The 19,421-nt window shown below is 37.0% G+C and overlaps 1 protein-coding gene across 1 annotated transcript in view; it reads left to right on the top strand.

Annotated features, from left to right (window-relative positions):
- The window catches only part of PTPRZ1 (protein tyrosine phosphatase receptor type Z1), a 91,401-nt gene that overhangs the window by 70,581 nt on the left and 1,399 nt on the right, over nucleotides 1-19,421 (top strand). The window contains exons 13-29 of the mRNA XM_063395001.1: nucleotides 443-534; nucleotides 3,783-3,868; nucleotides 6,011-6,031; nucleotides 6,194-6,290; nucleotides 7,719-7,801; nucleotides 8,496-8,630; nucleotides 9,905-10,039; nucleotides 11,057-11,220; nucleotides 11,949-12,032; nucleotides 13,521-13,656; nucleotides 14,608-14,754; nucleotides 15,388-15,481; nucleotides 15,729-15,802; nucleotides 16,772-16,900; nucleotides 18,041-18,187; nucleotides 18,504-18,646; nucleotides 19,208-19,343. Coding sequence (XP_063251071.1) covers nucleotides 443-534; nucleotides 3,783-3,868; nucleotides 6,011-6,031; nucleotides 6,194-6,290; nucleotides 7,719-7,801; nucleotides 8,496-8,630; nucleotides 9,905-10,039; nucleotides 11,057-11,220; nucleotides 11,949-12,032; nucleotides 13,521-13,656; nucleotides 14,608-14,754; nucleotides 15,388-15,481; nucleotides 15,729-15,802; nucleotides 16,772-16,900; nucleotides 18,041-18,187; nucleotides 18,504-18,646; nucleotides 19,208-19,343 — 1,903 coding nt within the window. The remainder of the gene's footprint in view (nucleotides 1-442; nucleotides 535-3,782; nucleotides 3,869-6,010; nucleotides 6,032-6,193; nucleotides 6,291-7,718; nucleotides 7,802-8,495; nucleotides 8,631-9,904; nucleotides 10,040-11,056; nucleotides 11,221-11,948; nucleotides 12,033-13,520; nucleotides 13,657-14,607; nucleotides 14,755-15,387; nucleotides 15,482-15,728; nucleotides 15,803-16,771; nucleotides 16,901-18,040; nucleotides 18,188-18,503; nucleotides 18,647-19,207; nucleotides 19,344-19,421) is intronic.

A 19,421-nucleotide genomic window follows, 5' to 3' on the forward strand; every position in this document is an offset into this window, starting at 1 on the left:
AGCATCATCACATGAAAGGGAACAGTAATTATTTAAGCAAATTTGGATAAGTAAGGAAGACAGTGGTATTTTTGTGGAATTGAGCAGCATCTACAGTAGCTCCTGATGCAGAGTTTCTCTTTCAGCTATCACTATGTCTGATGTGTTCTCTATCTTCTGCCTCTGGTATAGGTAAAGATGCATGAGCTATATATTATGCTGAGGTAATGTAGTATCTTCATGCTGTATGCATAATTTGGTGAGGTGCTGGGGGAACATTTATATTGTACCAGTAGTATTTGACACTCCATGAAACTTGGTGTTCAAAACCATGATTTTTCTTTCTGATTCAATAATGCTGGAATTCCAGTTAATATCAGAGACTGTTTTAGTGGGGTTTTGTTGGTATCTTTCTTCTTTCCTTTTTTTTCCCCAATATTTTTGTATATTTGTTCCTCTCTAGGAAATGTTTCCAGACTGCTCATTTTTATTTAGAAGATAATACATCACCTCGAGTGATTTCTGCTCCCCCAGCTCCAATCTTCCCAGTCTCAGGTATTTCTGGCAACTGTTCTGTGGATTGGTGTTAGCTGTTGGAAGATGCTGCTTTATATGTGTCAGTGTGAATTCTTCATATACTGTAACATCTGTAAACCAGAGATTTGTAACCTCTTGTACAAATCTGTGTAAACAGGTACACTTGATTCTGGCAGACTTGTGTTATTAATAGTCCCTTCTGCAGGTAAGACAGAAGAGAAATATCTTCAATTTACAGAGTTGCCTCAAGGATACTCCGTGCTCTGTAGCCATTTTAAGTGGAACTTCACTAGAGTGGCTGCTCATGTAGCCATCTGAACTGCACTAAGTAGCTCTAGAGGATTATACCAGCAACATACTCTGTTCTATTTCTGCCTTTAATTAGATTTGTCACCTGTGTGTAGAACATGTCCTATTCTTTTTACCAGCAGGATGAGGATGTGCCTCATCTGTCTGCATTTCACTTGCAATTGCAGTGTGTTCTTATGCTTAGATATTTTACTAGCATAATTACTATGGTAAATTTATGTGAACCTCTCACAAAAATAATAAATAAATAAAAAAAATAAAAAATAATAAATAATACGAAGTTCAGAATATTTTTAGCATCTTCTGATTCTACATTCAGCACATTTATTTGGAGAAACTGTTTCAGTTTCTGAAACCTTTGTTTCAGAGGAGTATGTGCAGCCTTCCAGCTTTTTCAGTCCGTGTAGAATGAAATAGATTAATTTTATTCATCTATTTAAACCCAAAATAGATTAATTCTGAAGCAGATCCTAACCCACATTCTCACCTATGAGACAAGGTTAAGGTAAAACAAGTAATGTTTTTGCAAACTGTGCTATTATACAAGGAGATGGATTTTCATGGAATGACTAAAAGAAGAAAATCAGCCCTTATGTGAATAACTAGTAAACACATTTAATTTAATAAATCCCAAACACTGGACTTCCATTGTAATTGAATTGTAGACATCTTCAAATGCATCTTGAATGGATTGCCACTGTTAGAAGATGCATAACCTTTTACTAAATGGTGAAAAAGCAGAGCTATGATTTGATTTCACAAAACATGATTATGTATGATTATCAAGCAGCAATCATTATAGGAAATCTCTGCTTTAACTCTCCATCATTAACTATACTGCACTACAACTGTATCATTTTCTTACAATTTTTCCTGACCAGCTCACCTCTGGGGAAAGTGTTTTCCATTGCCATAATTGCACTTACAGTGATTCTGAGTGCCTAAAATGCTTGTTTTGAAGATGGAGGTTTTCCTACTGAAATGGTGATATATATTAAAGAGAAAATTTTTTCTAAGTGACTGAGGATACACAAAATATTTTATGGAAAAAGCTGCAAGCACTGAGGAAATTGTTTTATTTTGTATGCAACGGATGTCAAGTGAACAGTTATTGTGTTTTCTATTGCACAAGTGTTTCAACAGTATAATTTTACAATTGTATCTAATTACAATATAATACTAGAGAAGAGTGTAAGGCAGGAAGAGTGTTTTGCAACTGCTAAGTTTAATTATTATAGCTGTGACCAAAAGCACACTCAAATGATCTCATTATATATTAAGTTGTCCTTCCATACAATTATATATTAAGTTGTCCTTCCTTTCATGGATAGAGATAGGAGAACTGCAGTTATTCACAGAAAATGCCATGGCTCTTCACAGCACAATTCAAAGATACATTCAAGTAGTAATGAATTACAGGATAGAATTCAGATCAAACTCTTAAGTATTTTGAAGTGATACCTGCCATCCAGATATAAAATACATTCCTGGGTTCAGAAGTGATTGAGTTGGGAGATTTGCACGGGCAAGCAAACAAAACTTATGATCTATTTCTCCATTATTGTACTCACACTTTGTGTCCTTTACCTTCTCTTTGGTTTTGTGTTTGCATATCGTTAGGATAAACAGTTCATGCCAGGTTTCATCTCCAAAGTGTGAAGATTGTGTTACACATTTGTTCAGCTTCTCTTAGGCTTGACTGGATAAATTCACTTTTTGTATTCAGATCCAGTCATGTAAGTGGAAGACCAGATGGATCTTACTACAGATCAACAAATTCTTGGTAACTGAAAGCCAAAATTATTAGGTCCTTGTTCAATGTTTCTGACGTTTTGTTCCCATGTGAAATGGTGATGAAATTACAGATTGTGAAATAAACATATTTTTAAACCATGAAAGGCTTAAAAAAACCCAACAGAATTATTCTTCAGAACCAAAACTAAGTGAAATAATGTCACCCTTTAACAGATAATTAGCAAACAGATTACTTTGTTTACACAGCGTATTTGCAGTAAAGAGAAGATTAAAAGTCCCAAAGGTTTTTGATATGATTCCTTATGCATATTTTACACAAGTGTTTTTTGGATTTATCTAAAGTAAAACAGAGATGTTACATTAATCAGATTTATTCCTCTAGAGTGTAGGTTTTTTCTTTGTGGGTAACCAAAAAGTCTCAAACACAAATCTTTCATTTAAAACTTGAAGTATGAAGCCTGATGTAAAAATCTGTGGTCAGTACTGCCATGATCAGACATAAGATTATTAACAGTAGGTAATCATAGAATCACAAGGAGAGGTGGGAGAAAATTTTGTGTGGAGGGTAGTCATTAATGCAAAGTAAAAGATGAAAATTAATTCCTCTTTCTTCTGGATGCCAATGCAAACATGCAACTGTCAGTTAATATGAAAAAGCTGGCACAATGCTGCTTTAATTTAGTAGGCTTGGGACTGTGCAGCTCGCCCATATACTGGATCCAAGTTCCAGTGCAACACTAATCAACATGGAGCACCCAGACAACTCTGCCTAATCATTCCTACTTTATCAGAACTATTCAGAGCTCTGCTTTCTCCCTTTGAACATCTTGGAGCAAAGAGATAATCCTCCCATATCTCCTTGACTTCACAGGGAATTTTGTGCATTCTTCTATTACAAACAAGCTCAGCATCTTGCAGAATCAGCACCTTAATTTACAGGGCTTACAGACAGAGCAAGACCTAGCATTTTCGTTGTCTTCTTTCCAAATAATAATTTACAAATGTGCAAGTGTTATGTAACTATTTTAGAAATGTTAATAGCGTCAAAGAATGTTGTATTTTGGGGGGAGTTGTACATCCAAAGTTCATGCCAAGAATTTTATTTCAGGATGTTTTGTGGATTGCCTACATATAAACTTCATTATATGTCACTGGCTTTTTATTCTACATAAATATATTTTTTGTCTTTTCCCATCCCTAAGATGATGTTGGAGCAATTCCAATAAAGCATTTCCCCAAACATGTTGCAGATTTACATGCAAGTAATGGTTTTTCTGAAGAATTTGAGGTATGGCTCTATGATGTCATCTTTTTATTAGCACGTACAAATAATGTTAAGTTTAAATGCCTGCAAACAAAAATTGGGGCATTACATTCTGACTTGGGCACCAAATTCATGAATGTATGTAAATGTGAGTGCTTTGAGCCCAGTATGTATTTTACGCATAAAGCCTAGTTAACAGGACTGGAATACAAATGGGAATGTTTATTATTGCAATAAAATATTGAATAACTGTGTGAATAAACTATGCAAAGGTAGTGCAATGTATATGGTTTATCAGATACAGTGATAGATCTAAAGCTTTTCCAATACTAATGACAGTTGAATTTTACAGAAGCTACCCACATTTGCTTGTTCCATTTACAGAGAAAATAGAATGGAAGTAATAATGAATACACGTGGCAAGACTTCTGATTAACAGGGGAGCTATTGTAGTCTTCATATGTGGTAGTGAAAGTTTTACAGTTCCTTTCCTAAAGTATATGGTTCATAAGAGTATTTCAAACTGTTGAAACATATGCTCTCATCATATAATGTTACTATCACCATATGTAACTAATTATCTTCATTGTTTTTCACACTCATGTATTGCAATTACGTGAATTAAGTTAGAACAGATATGTTAATTTAAAATGCGATTGTATTGCAAAAATAATAATGAAAGTAAAAATTCAGAGTTTTGCATCTTTAGGTTTTGCTTTTGTCTCCCCAGCCAATATTTTGTGATCTAGTGGACCAAAAATTCCATGTCCTTCACATAACCTTCTTCATCAGCATTTCTTCTTCAATTTATTTAACATTCAGAATATCTATTTGATTGTGGGACCAAATTTGTAAATACTTGGGAGCATCCAGTACCTATTCATATATTACACATGTCCATATGCACTCATGGAACTGGACTCCAGCTTGAGTAGCTATTAATAGGAGCAGATGTTGAAGAACCGTATGGAAATACAATGGATGCAAAGTTCTTTCACCATTAGCGAGTATAGCAATACAGAAATCAGATTGTTCATTCTAAACTGATCTTTTCCTACAGTTTTACTTTTCCTAAATTATGGCAGTGATCTAAAGACCAAATAAGGTGCATGTCACTGAAGTACAGCTGCACCATCTGAAATATTCTGTGCTAGTTTTAGCTATTACCAAAAGAGATCACTGTCCTCATCATTTCTTGGAGATTTTTTTTGGCTTTATGGACTACCCCAGTAGTGTTCTGTTTTTTTCTCTACTGAAACAGAACTTAGAAGATTGGGAAAAACTGAAATATAGTAATTGTCTTCACAGTGTTAGCATATATATGAAGAGCACAAGGGTGGTTCAGGTTTTTGGGTGGGGGGGGAAGGGTAGAAGTGTTTTTTTATATTACTACAAAATAACTTATTTAAGATCTAATTTTTAAACTGAAAGCCACTTTTTATACATATATTTAAGTAGATTCAAGTGACTGACATTAAAAAGAATTATAAAGAGTGTTGGGAAATATCTTTAGTACTTTCAGTGATGGAAATGTATTTGCTGTTTAAAAGTGTGGACCTTATAAATGCTTGAGTTTCCTGTCAGCAAAAGTAATCAATAAAATGAATTATTATTATGAGTCTTACAGACTTTGTGCCCATCTTGTCAAGTCTGTCTCTATAAAATTGTTGGCTTCACTGTGAAACCACTGGCAGCACAAGTGAGGGCTGTAACTCTGTCTTTCCCCAGACTGCTGAGGCTGCCTAAACTGCACACAGTCCTGCTTCAGTGGAGATTTTTGAAGCTGAATGCAAAGAAAGCAAAATATTCTCCAGAGAAACTAATGCATTTATAAGGACACATAAAAATTCCAGTGAACTGTTAAATATATAGATAATCTGGCTAAAGTCTGTGATGTTGCTCATATGTACAAGCTTTCACTGGCCTAAGGTCTAACATTAAAGATAAATACAGGAAAAGAGATGCCAGCATTTTAACTGGGAAAAAGACCTCTTGTTTCCTTTAGGAGTTATGTCAAAATATTCAATTTTGTTGTTATTATGGGTATATTGCATGACCATAACTGTTTTCCATATAGTAATCGTAATTAATATAAACATTTATCCATTTGTTCTGTGCTGTGCAATTTGATTTTTTTTACTTTTTTTGCATTCATTCCCTCATTAGACACTGAAAGAGTTTTATCAGGTAAGGAATTATTTCACTGCATTTTTTTTTAGCAATGAAGTAGTTGTAAAATATCATAGATAATTGGGCATAAGGTTGTGGTTCTTTTCATGCTTGCTTACTGTATTTAAAGACATTTTATGTATCTTAATAGTTACTAAAGTATGACATACTTTTTTTCAGGAAATCCAGAGCTGTACTGTAGATCTAGGTATTACATCAGACAGCTCTAATCACCCTGACAACAAGAATAAGAATCGATACATAAACATTGTTGCTTGTAAGTAAAGGCATCACTTGTTGTTTTGTGTAAGAAATAAACAAGTAGAAATTTATATGTTATTAGCAGGAGCAAAAATACTTCTACACTGAAACCTCCAGCTACTGTTCAGCAGAGTGCACCTTGAAGAGGAGTTAGCATCCGATTTTATATTTCTTCAAGTTAGTCCCCTGACATTCTGCTTCTTTGGTAAGCGCGTGTGTTAGCAAGGTATATTTGTGTCTTCTGTGATGACCCAAAGGGACTTGGGAGATTTTGTTATAATGCCATTAGAAAGCCAAAGAAGCTTTGATTGTCAAAATTAATCCATCTTTGATTTAGAATAATGGTGATTTATTGTCTCCATGAGCTTCAAAATCCCTGGATATATTTACTGTCATATATAAACATAAATGTTCTGGGTTTATGTTGTATTGTGCCTGGCAACAACGCAATACAACAGCTTCATTAGTCAGTACACTTGTTTTCCCATTGCGTCACTCTCCCAGATTTTTCTTCTCTGAAACACATCTATTCAGTTTTGTTAATCTCTCTTTCAAGCTCTTGCCTCTAGGTTTTTGATCATTTGGTGGCTCAATACTTTTTTTAACTCTCTGTAGCATGTCAACTTTGTTCTGATTACAAGAAAGCTCTAAATTAAATACATTTTCAGCATTCAGCATCACTAAAGCTTAATAAAAAAAGTGACAGAGTCAGCTGTCTGGCAGAAGACAATGTAAACCAGCAACAAGAAATGCCAATCCCCCTGTCTAAAGATGTCACTAAAGAGACAAAAACTTAGGGATTTTCCTCTGCCACCGTTTGTACCTGATCATGCAAAAGGTGTTAGCCCAGGGGTTGTTTTATTAAATAGCAGTGCAGAGGCAGCTTAGGGCAGCTGAAGCAGAAAGAATTGTCCTCTCTAAGTGACTTAAGTGTCGTTCTTACACTCAGTGCAGGCTGCAGAGCACTCCATCTCACCCTGATGGCTGGCTCTTCAGATGACCAGCATTTTCAAAGTCCCATTGCTCTCCAGAGTCCACTCTTTTAACTTGGAACTGAAGTTCCTCAGCACTGGTGCATGCTGTCATTTTGAGATATCCCACTGTGCAGATTTGGCAGTCATGACACTGGACTTATGGAAGACCTATACACCTTTACAAGCAGCAGCTGGAGGCCATAGGGGAAATCTGTCATAGTGGCTAAAATGACCCCAGGTGCTGCTGTTCTGGCCACTAGATTCTGAATCCCTTCAACCTTTGGATTAATTTCTTTATTTTTCTGCAAATTAGAATTTTTAATCTGATTCATACCTAAGGAGAGGATGTTTGCATATGTGATTGTTACTGTATCGGCCTTACATGTTGTAAAAATGCATTTCATTATTTTTACAAAAAAGAATATAATTCGTACCAAAAATTGCTTATTTTCTCTCTTGTTTTACTGCAGATGATCATACTAGGGTTAAATTAGCACAACTTGCTGAAAAGGATGGAAAACTGACTGATTACATTAATGCCAACTATGTCGATGTAAGTGCCTTTTTCTTTTGGCCTATTGATGTGTCAGCCTTTTCTGTAAAAAAATTATGTATGGAGATGAATAGATTTAATTCAAAAAATATCACAATGTTACAGATTCTGTTAAAAAAAATGCTCTAAGTTAAGCCTACAAAGTTAAAGCAAAGGTAAAGTGCCAATTCTTTCTTGAAGCCATCTTGATATTATAGCAGCTGCAGCTTAATAAGGGGCATTTTTAAAGAAAAAAATGTCCTGTCACATCTGAGTCCTTTTATATCTCATCTGAGTGCTTAATTCTCCCATCTGAGGTAGTCTTATGAGAGGAAGATGCTATTTGTCTCAGAGCTTCATGAAGATACCAGTTTTCATTACATAATTATTTACATATGAATGTTCATGATTCATTTTTTAAACATGTCTATGTGTCACATAATGACTATTATGTCAATGTTCTGCCAAAACACAGGCATTTGAATATACATCTCCTATTTGCTGGAGTGATAAATATTGGCATAACAGTTATATTTATATGTTATATTCATCTGATACCGGGTTTCTGCAATTCCAATAGCTAACAATTAAAAAGCACTTAAAAGCTTTTCATAGTCTTTAAAAATAAATACATAAAATTCCATGTAAATCTCCCAAACTCCTTTTGCTCATGGACAGTGATTTGATAAGTGTCATTCCTTATATTTCAATTTAGGGGTACAACAAGCCAAAAGCTTACATCGCAGCTCAAGGGCCGCTAAAGTCAACAGCAGAAGATTTCTGGAGAATGATATGGGAACATAATGTGGAAGTTATTGTGATGATAACTAATCTCATTGAGAAAGGAAGGGTATGAGTACCATTGTCGTTTTTTTGTTTCTCTGATGTTGGTAGATCTACCTGTAGCAAACTCCTGTCTTTCTTTTTAAAATCTGGTTTAGTCAATCACTGAGCAAAAAGCAATAGTTTGAAGTAGTTGCTTGTACCTGGATTGGCAATAGAAGTATACAGCTGAGGATTTGTAGCATGAAACTAAAGAAAATATTCAATAAATCTTGAAAATACCATGTTCTAACCACAAAAAATATCTTACACAGAAAAAAAGACTTCTTTTATATGATAGGAGAGGGCCTTGTGCCACGTTCTGCTACCAATCTGCTTATCTGCTTGCCATCATGCACCTTGTCAGGGTTGCCATGGACCCTGGAAAGGAGAACAGAGTTCAAGAGAACTTTTCTGGATATTCACTCTCTGCTCCCTGTTAACATCCCATGGTATTCACAGTTCCTTTCCTACTACATGACTAGACACACATTTGTCCAGTGAGACAAAATGAGGTCAAATCCCATCACAGGGTGTGTGTTTCTTTGATTATGTGAGGGGAGTATACCTGGGCTCACATGAGGAGACATTGCATCACACTTGCCACACACTGGGAGCAATGCCTAAAATGAATGTAAATTTTATCGTACAACCTATAAAGCATCTCTCAGATGATACAGACACAGCAATTCAGATGAGGGCTGCACTTAGGAGTACCACTTCATTTGCACCACCATGCTATAAACAAGCACTCCTCTAATACTCTTAGAGAAGCCTATATGAGTACCCAACCAAAAGGCTGGACATAGCACAGCTCTCTCCTGTATATTCTAGCCATACACAGGCTCACTCTTACCCTCGCTACCAGATATAAATATACTCTGCCCATGCTATAAGCTGATCAGGACCTACATACAACTCTACTGACTTCGATGTATTCCTGGTTTTCCTATAAATCATATTATTTTCTTTAGTTTTTAGAGCACCTCTAGAATGGAAAATTCCACAATGTTAGACTGTTCTGGCTCTCATAGTATGATTTAAACCTCTTTTTTGAGTTTTCCAAATAAAGATCATCTCTGCACACCTATCCCTCTACAGCACAAAATAATTGTTATTTGTTCTCCTGTATAGAAGATCATGTCTGTTATAAACTGGGTATACTGACAGTCCTGATAGTTTTGTGCTTTCCTCTGCCCTTAGATTTGAACATTGCAGTTTGCTAGATTGACATTTTAAGGATATTTTTTTCTCTATTATTTACAGAGAAATTTTCTAACACAGAAAATTTCTTTCTAACAGAGAAAATGTGACCAGTACTGGCCTGCTGAAGGTAGTGAAGAATATGGGAACTTCTTGGTCACTCAGAAGAGTGTTCATGTACTTGCCTATTACACTGTGAGGAACTTTACTCTTAGAAACACCAAGATCAAAAAGGTTTGTGGAATCCTAAAAACACAAGTAAGAAAAAGGAAGTGTTAAAAGATGCTCAGAATATTTTTAAGGCCGTTGACCCCTCTTTTCTGCTATATATGTGAAGCTGAATCCTATAGATTTCAGCCAGCCAAGATTCTTGTCAACTTCATTTAATTTGACCAGATGAGCAAACTCAGAAAACTGTAGGACCATCAGGGAAAATGCAGTGATCACATTGGAGAGCTGATGTGGACTTTGCCTGCCTGGGTAGCAGGACAATACATTTTCAGAAAGAGAGTAACTTGAAGAAAATGTGGTATGAATTAAATTACTCACTTCAGCTCTCCATTTTCCTATTTAAAGATAAGTGAATACACTCTTTATTTTATTGTAACCAGAACCAGCATGATCTCAGCTCAGTGGGGTGGTGTTAGTCACTTTGAGGAGAATTCTGAGAACTTAATTTATTCCAGCCACATAAACATCTGAGACTTCTAGCCTCTCACCCTCCCTGCATAATTAATACATGATGTTCAGCATTTACTATCAATTAATTTATTCTGCCTGTTTTAGGAACCAATCTTTGAATGAGGTGACCTGCTTTCTGAAGGCATCCCTGCCTCTGAGTTGCCATGGAGGAAGGGAGCTTAGAAAAGCAGGCTACACAAGGCTACTTACCTCGTAGATCACTAAAGCTGGGTGAGATGAATCCTGCTCTTTCTGTTCACTCCGCAGAGGAGAGGAGTGGCAGGAAGAGCTGGTGACTCTTGAGACCAGCTGTAATTTGTTACCCTCCAGTCCTTTTTATCTTTTTCTATGGCTTCCTGAGACAATGTCAGGTCATTTTTCGTCTCAGTGGGCAAGCTGGTAAGACAGAATCACTGGGCCTTCCCCTTCTCTGTGAAGGCTAGAATATTCAGAGGCAGATGGCATGCTCTGAACTAAATAGGGATAGCACTAGTTCAACAACTATCAGGTATGGAAAAAAAATGAAGGAAGATGTGGGCTGCGTACATGTGGAATTATTTTCTGTTGCAGGGTTCCCAGAAAGGGAGGTCTAGTGGGCGCCTGGTGACTCAGTACCATTACACCCAGTGGCCTGACATGGGTGTTCCGGAGTACACGCTACCCGTCCTCACCTTCGTGCGGAAGGCGTCGCACGCGAAGCGCCACGCCGTCGGGCCCGTGGTGGTTCACTGCAGGTGTGCTTTTTACAGCTCTAAGGTTCACTCCACTTCTCTTTTGCAGAAAAAAAAGAACTTTTCAGTGGTGGGTTAAGCAAAATTTTACTCTTGCATTTAACGATTCCTGATGGAGTAAGATTAACTTCTTAGCTGATATTCTTATCTGATATTTCTCTTCCTTCATAAGGCCAACTAATCAATTGTGCCACTTCTGTAAATCTGTAAATCTCCGTAAACAAGATGATACTGCTATGCATTATGTTTCTTTTTTTTTTTTCTTTTTTTTTGCTAAACTGCTTTTACTTTTATTTCTTTTTCCCATTTCTGTACTGCCATCTTGAATGCTTACCAGATACACGTGTGGGGATAATTGTTTCATTTCTGCAAATCTATTGTTAGGATGCTTTTGGCTCATGCTTTCTTTGGTGCAGGGATACTCTTTAATCCTAAGAGGAGCTCTGTGGGCAAGAGAAGACTCCCTCTATTCCTGGCTGACCTACAACTCTGCTGTTTTTAACCTTCTCTGGGCTCTAGCAGTCATTTGCAGTGGAGGAGCGTTCTGGGGAACGGTTGAGGTCTGCATGTGCTGCAGTGTGCAGGCAGGTGTTCTGTCAGTGCTCACTAAAACTGGCAGCTCAGGGAAAATTGGTTTAAAAGGGCTTGTAGGGCCTGGAATGACTTCACAATGCCCATGAAGGACCGGGTTATTGTAAAATATATAAGCAGGTTCTGGTTTTCCACTGTAGTACCTCACCTTTGATGGAACATTTGGAAAGAGAACCTCCTCATGAATTCTGTCCTTCTGGAGCTGACTCTGAGAAAGCCAACAGGTAAAGCCACCTCACAAATACTGCAAATGAAGATATTTTATTTGTGGGATGATCTAATCTGACTGACATCTGTTTTTAGCTTGGAAAATGAAAATTCCATATCTTGTCATTCTGCTATTTACATCCTGCCTGTTTTTGGGAAATTCAAAAGGTCAAGTCTGAGATTGCTGAGATATTGGCAATATATTAGGAGTCAATTAAATTGAGTTTTTTAAAAGTGAAGAGTGGGAAGTTGTGTGGCTTCAGTCAGATGTCTCCTTTGGGTTGTAGGTATAACTCACCTCTGTGTGTAGGCAGTTTTGTACGATTTTTAGCTAACCTCGCCACATGCACTATGTAATTTCAAAGGAATCATCTCATGTTTGAAATGTAACTTTTATTTATATTTACAGGCTATACGGAAAACACAAATGATGAGATTCATGAAACTTATTTTAGTTATGTTTATCTGGTACTTTTCATGTTTTGTCTTTCATAACAAGTACAGATGGTGTCTGGTAATCTTTGTACTTCTTTGTGTCTAGCAGGGTATTAACAACCTGGACCTTTGAGTTTCATATCATACTTATTTAGGCAGTTTGTTACAGCAATCTGAGCTCACACTACCTGTGCTCTGTGCCCCCTCTGTGGCAGAAATGAGATGACTGAATTAGCATGTATGGACTGAGCTGGATCTGCCCATAGGGGACCATGCAGACCCAGCATGGTGCTGCTCTCAAGTTACATGTACAGTATACATAATATTCTTTCATATTTTAGAGGGGAATTGCAACTCTTTCTCATATGTGACTAGATAACAAAATCTTACTTCTTGATGACTTTGCACTTCTTACCCAGATATTTTATGAAAGAAAATATTTTTCTTTAATTTTATCATACAGCTGGTTTTATACTACATTAATCAGAGTTCATAACGAGAATGAGTTGATTAACCCTTTCTTCTCCATTTTCTATTTATAAAATAGTTTTCAACAATTGCATGCCATCTTAACTTTGTTTAAAAAGCACTAAGTGTTTTTCTTTTACAGATACACTCTAAACAGTTCTGCCATTTCCTGGAGTTTATCTTTGAAATCCCCCATATTGTAGTGAGTTGCATAATGCAATGTTTACTTTCAAGTGGAAGACATAGCAGAATTTGAAAGCATTAACTGTGCTCAAATGCTGACATATACCACCTTTTCTAGATATACTTGGCAAAGGATCCTAAGGACTATCAGAAGCCTGAAAATTGGAGACCTGCAGGAAATCCCTTAGTTCTATTTCAATAGTTTAAAAATCATTTGAGAAAACGATCTTTAGGTCTATCCTTGCACAAAGAAAAAGATTACTATCAGCCTTGAACCTTTAGCAAAGTATATATCATATAATAAATTAATTTGTAGAGGGAAATCTTCCCTATGCAGCAGTTTGTTGAAAAAGCTGTGTATGGAACAGTTCTTTCCATTTGTTTTACTTCAGGCTCAAGACTATTTTTTTGTTTTATAGTGCTGGTGTTGGAAGGACAGGCACATACATAGTGTTAGACAGCATGCTGCAGCAAATTCAGCATGAAGGGACAGTCAACATATTTGGATTCCTAAAACACATTCGTACTCAAAGGAACTACTTGGTGCAGACTGAGGTAAGAATAAAATATCAATAGCATGAGACTATTTCTGTTTGCAGGAGGAGAGCTAATGCAATCCTCTTTCTGGCACCACCATACAGACAGAAACCAGTCACCAGACTGGATTTTCCCTTTTGTTTCCCTTGGTTTTACAGAGATATCCTGCTAGGCACGCTTACAGCAGTGCACTAGAAATTACCTTTCTGTGGGCTCTTGTCTGTTTATTAAGGAGGACTCTGAAGGAAGCCAGTATAAATCATGCTTCCCACAGTAGTGCTTTCTTGGCAGGACTTATATTTTTGTCACGGAGCTTTTTGAGGAAGCACCATTGTCAGGCATTCAGATCTTCCCTGAACCTCATCAAACAGTTTATATTAGGCAATAAAATATGGGGGAAAAGCTGTTTCAGGCAGAAAATTATATATAGATGCTTTAAACTGAAGATTATATATATAGAATATTGAAAGACCAAGAGAAAACAATAAGGGCAACAGCAGGGCATTTGAAAGTCTATTTCAGGTTTCAAGAACAGGTGGTTAGATTCCCCAGTACCTTTCAATAGGAAAAAAGTTAATCAACAGCTAGGGCGCTTGTTCCAAAGGATGTGAGAGAGAAAATAAGAATAGCAGTAGGAACTAGGGGTAGGACTGGCTTGAAAATTTGACTCAAGGCTGTGCTTGCATTTTAAACTCAATTCTGTTACTGTGAGATATCAAAAGCAGTGAGGATTTGGTATCATATCATACATATATATGTGTGTGTATGTATATATTGCAGGTGTAATTGCCAAGTGTGCTTGTAAGTGTGTATTGTCACTTCAGAGGGACAGCCTTTGCTATAGAGGATCACATTTGAGAAAACCCCTGCGAAAAAATACTGACCCTATCAGAAATGGCAGCTTAAGCAGAAGTAGCCAGGGGAATCTAAGAATCATGAGAGCTCAGAGGTTTGGTTGTGTTTTCCTAGGAGCAGTACATCTTCATTCATGATGCATTGGTGGAAGCGATACTCAGTAAAGAAACAGAAGTACTTGAGACTCACATCCATGCCTACGTTAATGCTCTCTTGATACCTGGACCAACAGGAAAGACCAGACTGGAGAAACAATTCAAGGTGAGCTCTCTTGAGACAGCAGTATGAAAATCTTTAGGTTTGTGAACCTGAATTACTTAAAATTAGGTATCTCAGCACAACTTTCATCAGCTTTCTCTACCTAAAATTTAACTGCTGAGCCTAAATTAAGCTTAAATTTATCAAATGAATGCAGTCGGTTGGGACAGAATTATTTGCATACTCTTTACCAAGGAATCTACCCAAAAAATCCACAAAAAGACAGATCATGAGAAATAAGACAGTAAGTAGATTTTGGAAAATTTAACTACATGTGTTTGCAGGAAGATCTCAAAGGTAAAACTGCAGAGTGAAAAGATACCATTGTGGCAGATACTTCATGGGCTATATTGATCAATCAGTGTACTCCCCTCAGTGTACAGCACTGGCTAGGTGACAGACTTCACCTTCAAAGATATGGTTATTGATCTAGGGTTCAAGAATTGTTTGAACTGCTAAGAAGAGTGAAGAAGAAATATTCTGGTGACTTGTTAAGTAGTTTAGATGGATAACTAGATAACTAAAGTTAAGAGAGACAGCAAACCTGGAATATATGCACCCTTCTGTTTAATGCAGCTTATGAAGGAATGGATTTTCTACAGTTACCTGATTTTTTTTTTAACTTCATTGTTTCAGTTACTGAGCCAGTCTAACACACAGCAGTGTGATTATTCAACTGCACTCAAACAGTGTAACAGAGAAAAGAACCGAACCTCATCTATCATTCCTGGTAAGCTTATTCAAATCCTCAACAAGAACTGAAGACATCTCCATTGGTTTGGAGCAATGTCCTGTAAAGGACTTAGAGTGAAGAAGTGAATTAATAATTACACATAGAAAAATGAAATAGATGGCTGATAGCACTTTATCCCAATTGATGGAGGCCAGTGTTATCATTTCTGTGAGATGGGAGATAATTCCTATAATATTACAAGAGACATTACAACATATTTATGAATTCATAACTTTTTTTACAGTGGAAAGATCCAGAGTGGGTATCTCATCACTATCTGGTGAAGGCACAGACTACATCAATGCTTCCTATATTATGGTAAGTCAGTTAATGTATTGGTGAAAAACAATGAGCAGCTGTTTTCAGAGCTGCCATTTGGCTGATTTAGGGTGGCACAATCCTGATTTTGAAGGCTCCTTTCTTCCATTATTCACTCTGCCTGAAAGAGTTACCTCCCCCAGGAAGAACTATTACTATTATTACTGGTTTTAATTTTGGTTAATTGCATTGCATTTTTAACAGTCTGTAGAAACAGAAATCACATTTTAGTTCTAAAAACTGATAAAGCTAAATGCTTTATGGAAAGATCCTTTGAAATGAAATAAATGGATAGATATGTTAACTAACAAGTTTGTTTTAAATGGCTCCATTGTGGTTTGTCTTCCTGCTCATCTTACAGCAATTCTGCACTTGGCATAACCTAAGATACCATAGTTCATCAGCTTTCCATTATCTTTTTCCTCTCTGGGTTTTCTTCAACTCTTTCCCCTTCAATAGCTGAGAGGGAGGAATAAATGCCTCCTGGACATTCAGGAAAGAGATGGGAAAGCTCTGTGCAGTGGTATGTATACATGATCTTTCAGGTGCATTACTGCATTGGAACTCTCTTCCCTGGTAAGAGATTGACCTGAGATATCTGTACAATTTAAGAAACTGCTGGGATTTTTTCAGATCTTTCAAGTATTCTTTTATTTGGTCAGGTAGTCAGCTCCTCTGGAGTTATGGATAATACATTTTATTCTGAGTTGGCTGAGTCTCCTCTGATCTCTTTTGTTCTTTTTTATATCAATTTTTTTAACTCTTAAAAATTGTTTCTCTGTAATTGAATCTATTCTTTTCACATAAAAATATTTCAGTGGAAGTTTTAATTTTTTCTAATATTTGCAGAAAGCCAAAAAAGGAAGAAGTGTGCAATGCATTTTCTAGGTTCTCACTCTGTCCACTAGAAGCTTCCTTTAAGCATTAATACTTGGGCAGGAATTCTGAATCTGTCAATTTTTTTTGCAGGGTTATTATCAAAGTAATGAGTTCATTATTACTCAGCATCCCTTACTACACACTATCAAGGATTTCTGGAGAATGATATGGGACCATAATGCCCAGTTAATAATCATGCTTCCTGATAGCCAGAATATGGTGAGTTCTGTAGCTGATTGTAATGAGTTTATGTATTAATTTTATTAGTATAACCATTTTGAAATATGCAGGATATGAAAAATATCTTGGATTCTGCAAAAAAATATTAAAAATTAGTAATACCAAGCTGAGTGTAAAATCTCCAAGTCATCTAGCAGAAATCTAGAAATCCCTGTCTAGGCAGATTGTGATTGGAATGAAAACATACTGAATCAGTCCTGTACAATTTATAAAAGAAGGAAAACAGCAGAAGTAACCATTATACAAAGTTATTTTTTTGCTCCACAACTTATTTGTAGTATCTCTCCTTAGCCATTATTAGGTAAGAGCAGAAGTGTGAGGTTGTTTCTCAGCTGATGGGACCCGGGGAGGGCCAGGAGCACCAGCGGCCAAGCATTCCTCACATCTAAAAGAGGCCCATGGGGAGCACGAGTGGCCAGGAGCCCTGCCAGCAGGCACACAGGGTATGGGGCAGAGGTTCCTGCAGGAGGGTGTGCAGGAAGGGCACTGAAGCCCTGCCAGCTTCATCAGGCAGTGCTGGTACCCACCAGCACACAGCCATGGCCTCTCTGAGCTCTGCATCCACCACAACTGCAACCCACCCCACTATCCCTGCAACACACACAGCAGGCAGACAGGACTTGGACAAGGAGCATTCATGATCCATCTGACCATTTGGGTCATTCAAACTATTATAGGATTTTCTTCAAAAAAAATCTCTCTTCATTTCTTCTGTCAGAAAGAAAGGATGCTCCTGTAAGAACTTTTTTCTGCACTTTCAGGTAATCTCAAGACCACACATACATTAGAACACACCAGCTCAATTGCTCATATGACCATGGGCCATGCACAGCACGGCCTGAAGGCCAGGCTGGATGGGTGGCATGATGCAGCATTGCAGGTTCATTGTTGTGTAGGTCCACAGGGTGCAATGATCTTCTGGTCAGGATCACTACAGAGGTGTTTGAAAACTATCACTTTGCCACTGTTATCCCACTCAAAATGTGATTTTTCAGTTTAAATCTAGATGGCTGGATTGGTTATATATGTGACACATTATTAATTATGTTGGATTTTTCTATTTTAAGAGCTTAACATTACTTACTCTTATGACTCCATTTTTGGTTTTTTTCCCTGGAGGCTGAAGATGAATTTGTGTACTGGCCAAACAAAGATGAGCCTATAAACTGTGAGAGTTTCAAAGTCACTATGATTGCTGAAGAACACAAGTGTCTCTCTAACGAGGAGAAGCTCATAATCCAAGACTTCATTTTAGAAGCTACACAGGTAACACTGTCATAAACATGTAACTCAGGACTTGATTTTTTAAAGGTAATTCCCATATTTTGTTACATTTTTGAAGGTAAATGACTGATAAAAAATCCATGTCCTAGAGGCATCCATGGAGGGAGTAATGTCTATAAGGTTATATGATGACATGGGGAATAGGATAGTCCAACCTCCACAGCAGTGGCGTTCTGCATCTGGAGGCTGGAGCTGGAACAAGGTGAAGGAGAAGAATAAAGAAAATCAGTCTTTTACAAAATTGATTTATGGGATTTTTTCCTTTGTTTGTTTGTTTGGTTTTTTTTTAATAATTTAGGATGACTATGTACTTGAAGTGAGGCATTTTCAGTGTCCAAAATGGCCAAATCCTGATAGCCCCATTAGTAAAACTTTTGAACTGATCAGCATCATCAAAGAGGAAGCTTCCAACCGTGATGGGCCCATGATTGTACATGATGAGTAAGAACTGCACTTTTCTGTTTGTTTTGATGTTTTGCTGTAGAACCATCCTTTCACTGAGTGAAAGCTGCTGAAACAAGGCACAAAGTCTGCACTTAGTAGTGGTGATGCTTCTGCTGCATCAACAAGAGAAACATTTTTATTTTATCTTCATTTCAGCTTTATCATTTTGATACTCTAGCTGGTTATCAGGTAGGTCACTAGAGGGAGAGTCAGTTAAGACTTTATTGCCTTTTACTGAAAGAATTAACTGTTTAGATGAGGCACCATACCCTTCTCCAGCTGTTCAATAATGGCAAAAGATAGCAAAATGTTCTAACACTAAAGGACTCAAAGCCTTCAGCATTCGGTTAGTAGAGGGTTGTAGAGAAATAACTCTAGAAAGTTGTAGCCAGGTGCTGTGAAAATTTTTTTAAACCAGTGCTGTGTAGACCTGTTTCAGATACTGTAAATATCACATGACAGAAATTCATCTAACCAGTTTGCCCCAGAATTTTTGTTTTCTCCAAATGTAAATCCTGACCCAGTGTCTTGAGTTCTGTTTTGTTTTACTTTACAAAGGCATGGAGGGGTAACAGCAGGCACTTTCTGTGCTTTAACAACTCTGATGCATCAGCTGGAAAATGAGAATTCAGTGGATGTTTACCATGTAGCAAAGATGATAAATCTGATGAGACCTGGAATCTTTACAGACATTGTAAGTAATAAGAAAATGTGTGCTTTTTTCCCTATGTGTGACATTTTTAGCGTGCTTAGATCTTAGGGCAACATTACT

Source organism: Prinia subflava, chromosome 4 (genome assembly GCF_021018805.1).
Source record: "Prinia subflava isolate CZ2003 ecotype Zambia chromosome 4, Cam_Psub_1.2, whole genome shotgun sequence".
Classification (NCBI taxonomy): Eukaryota; Metazoa; Chordata; class Aves; order Passeriformes; family Cisticolidae; genus Prinia; species Prinia subflava.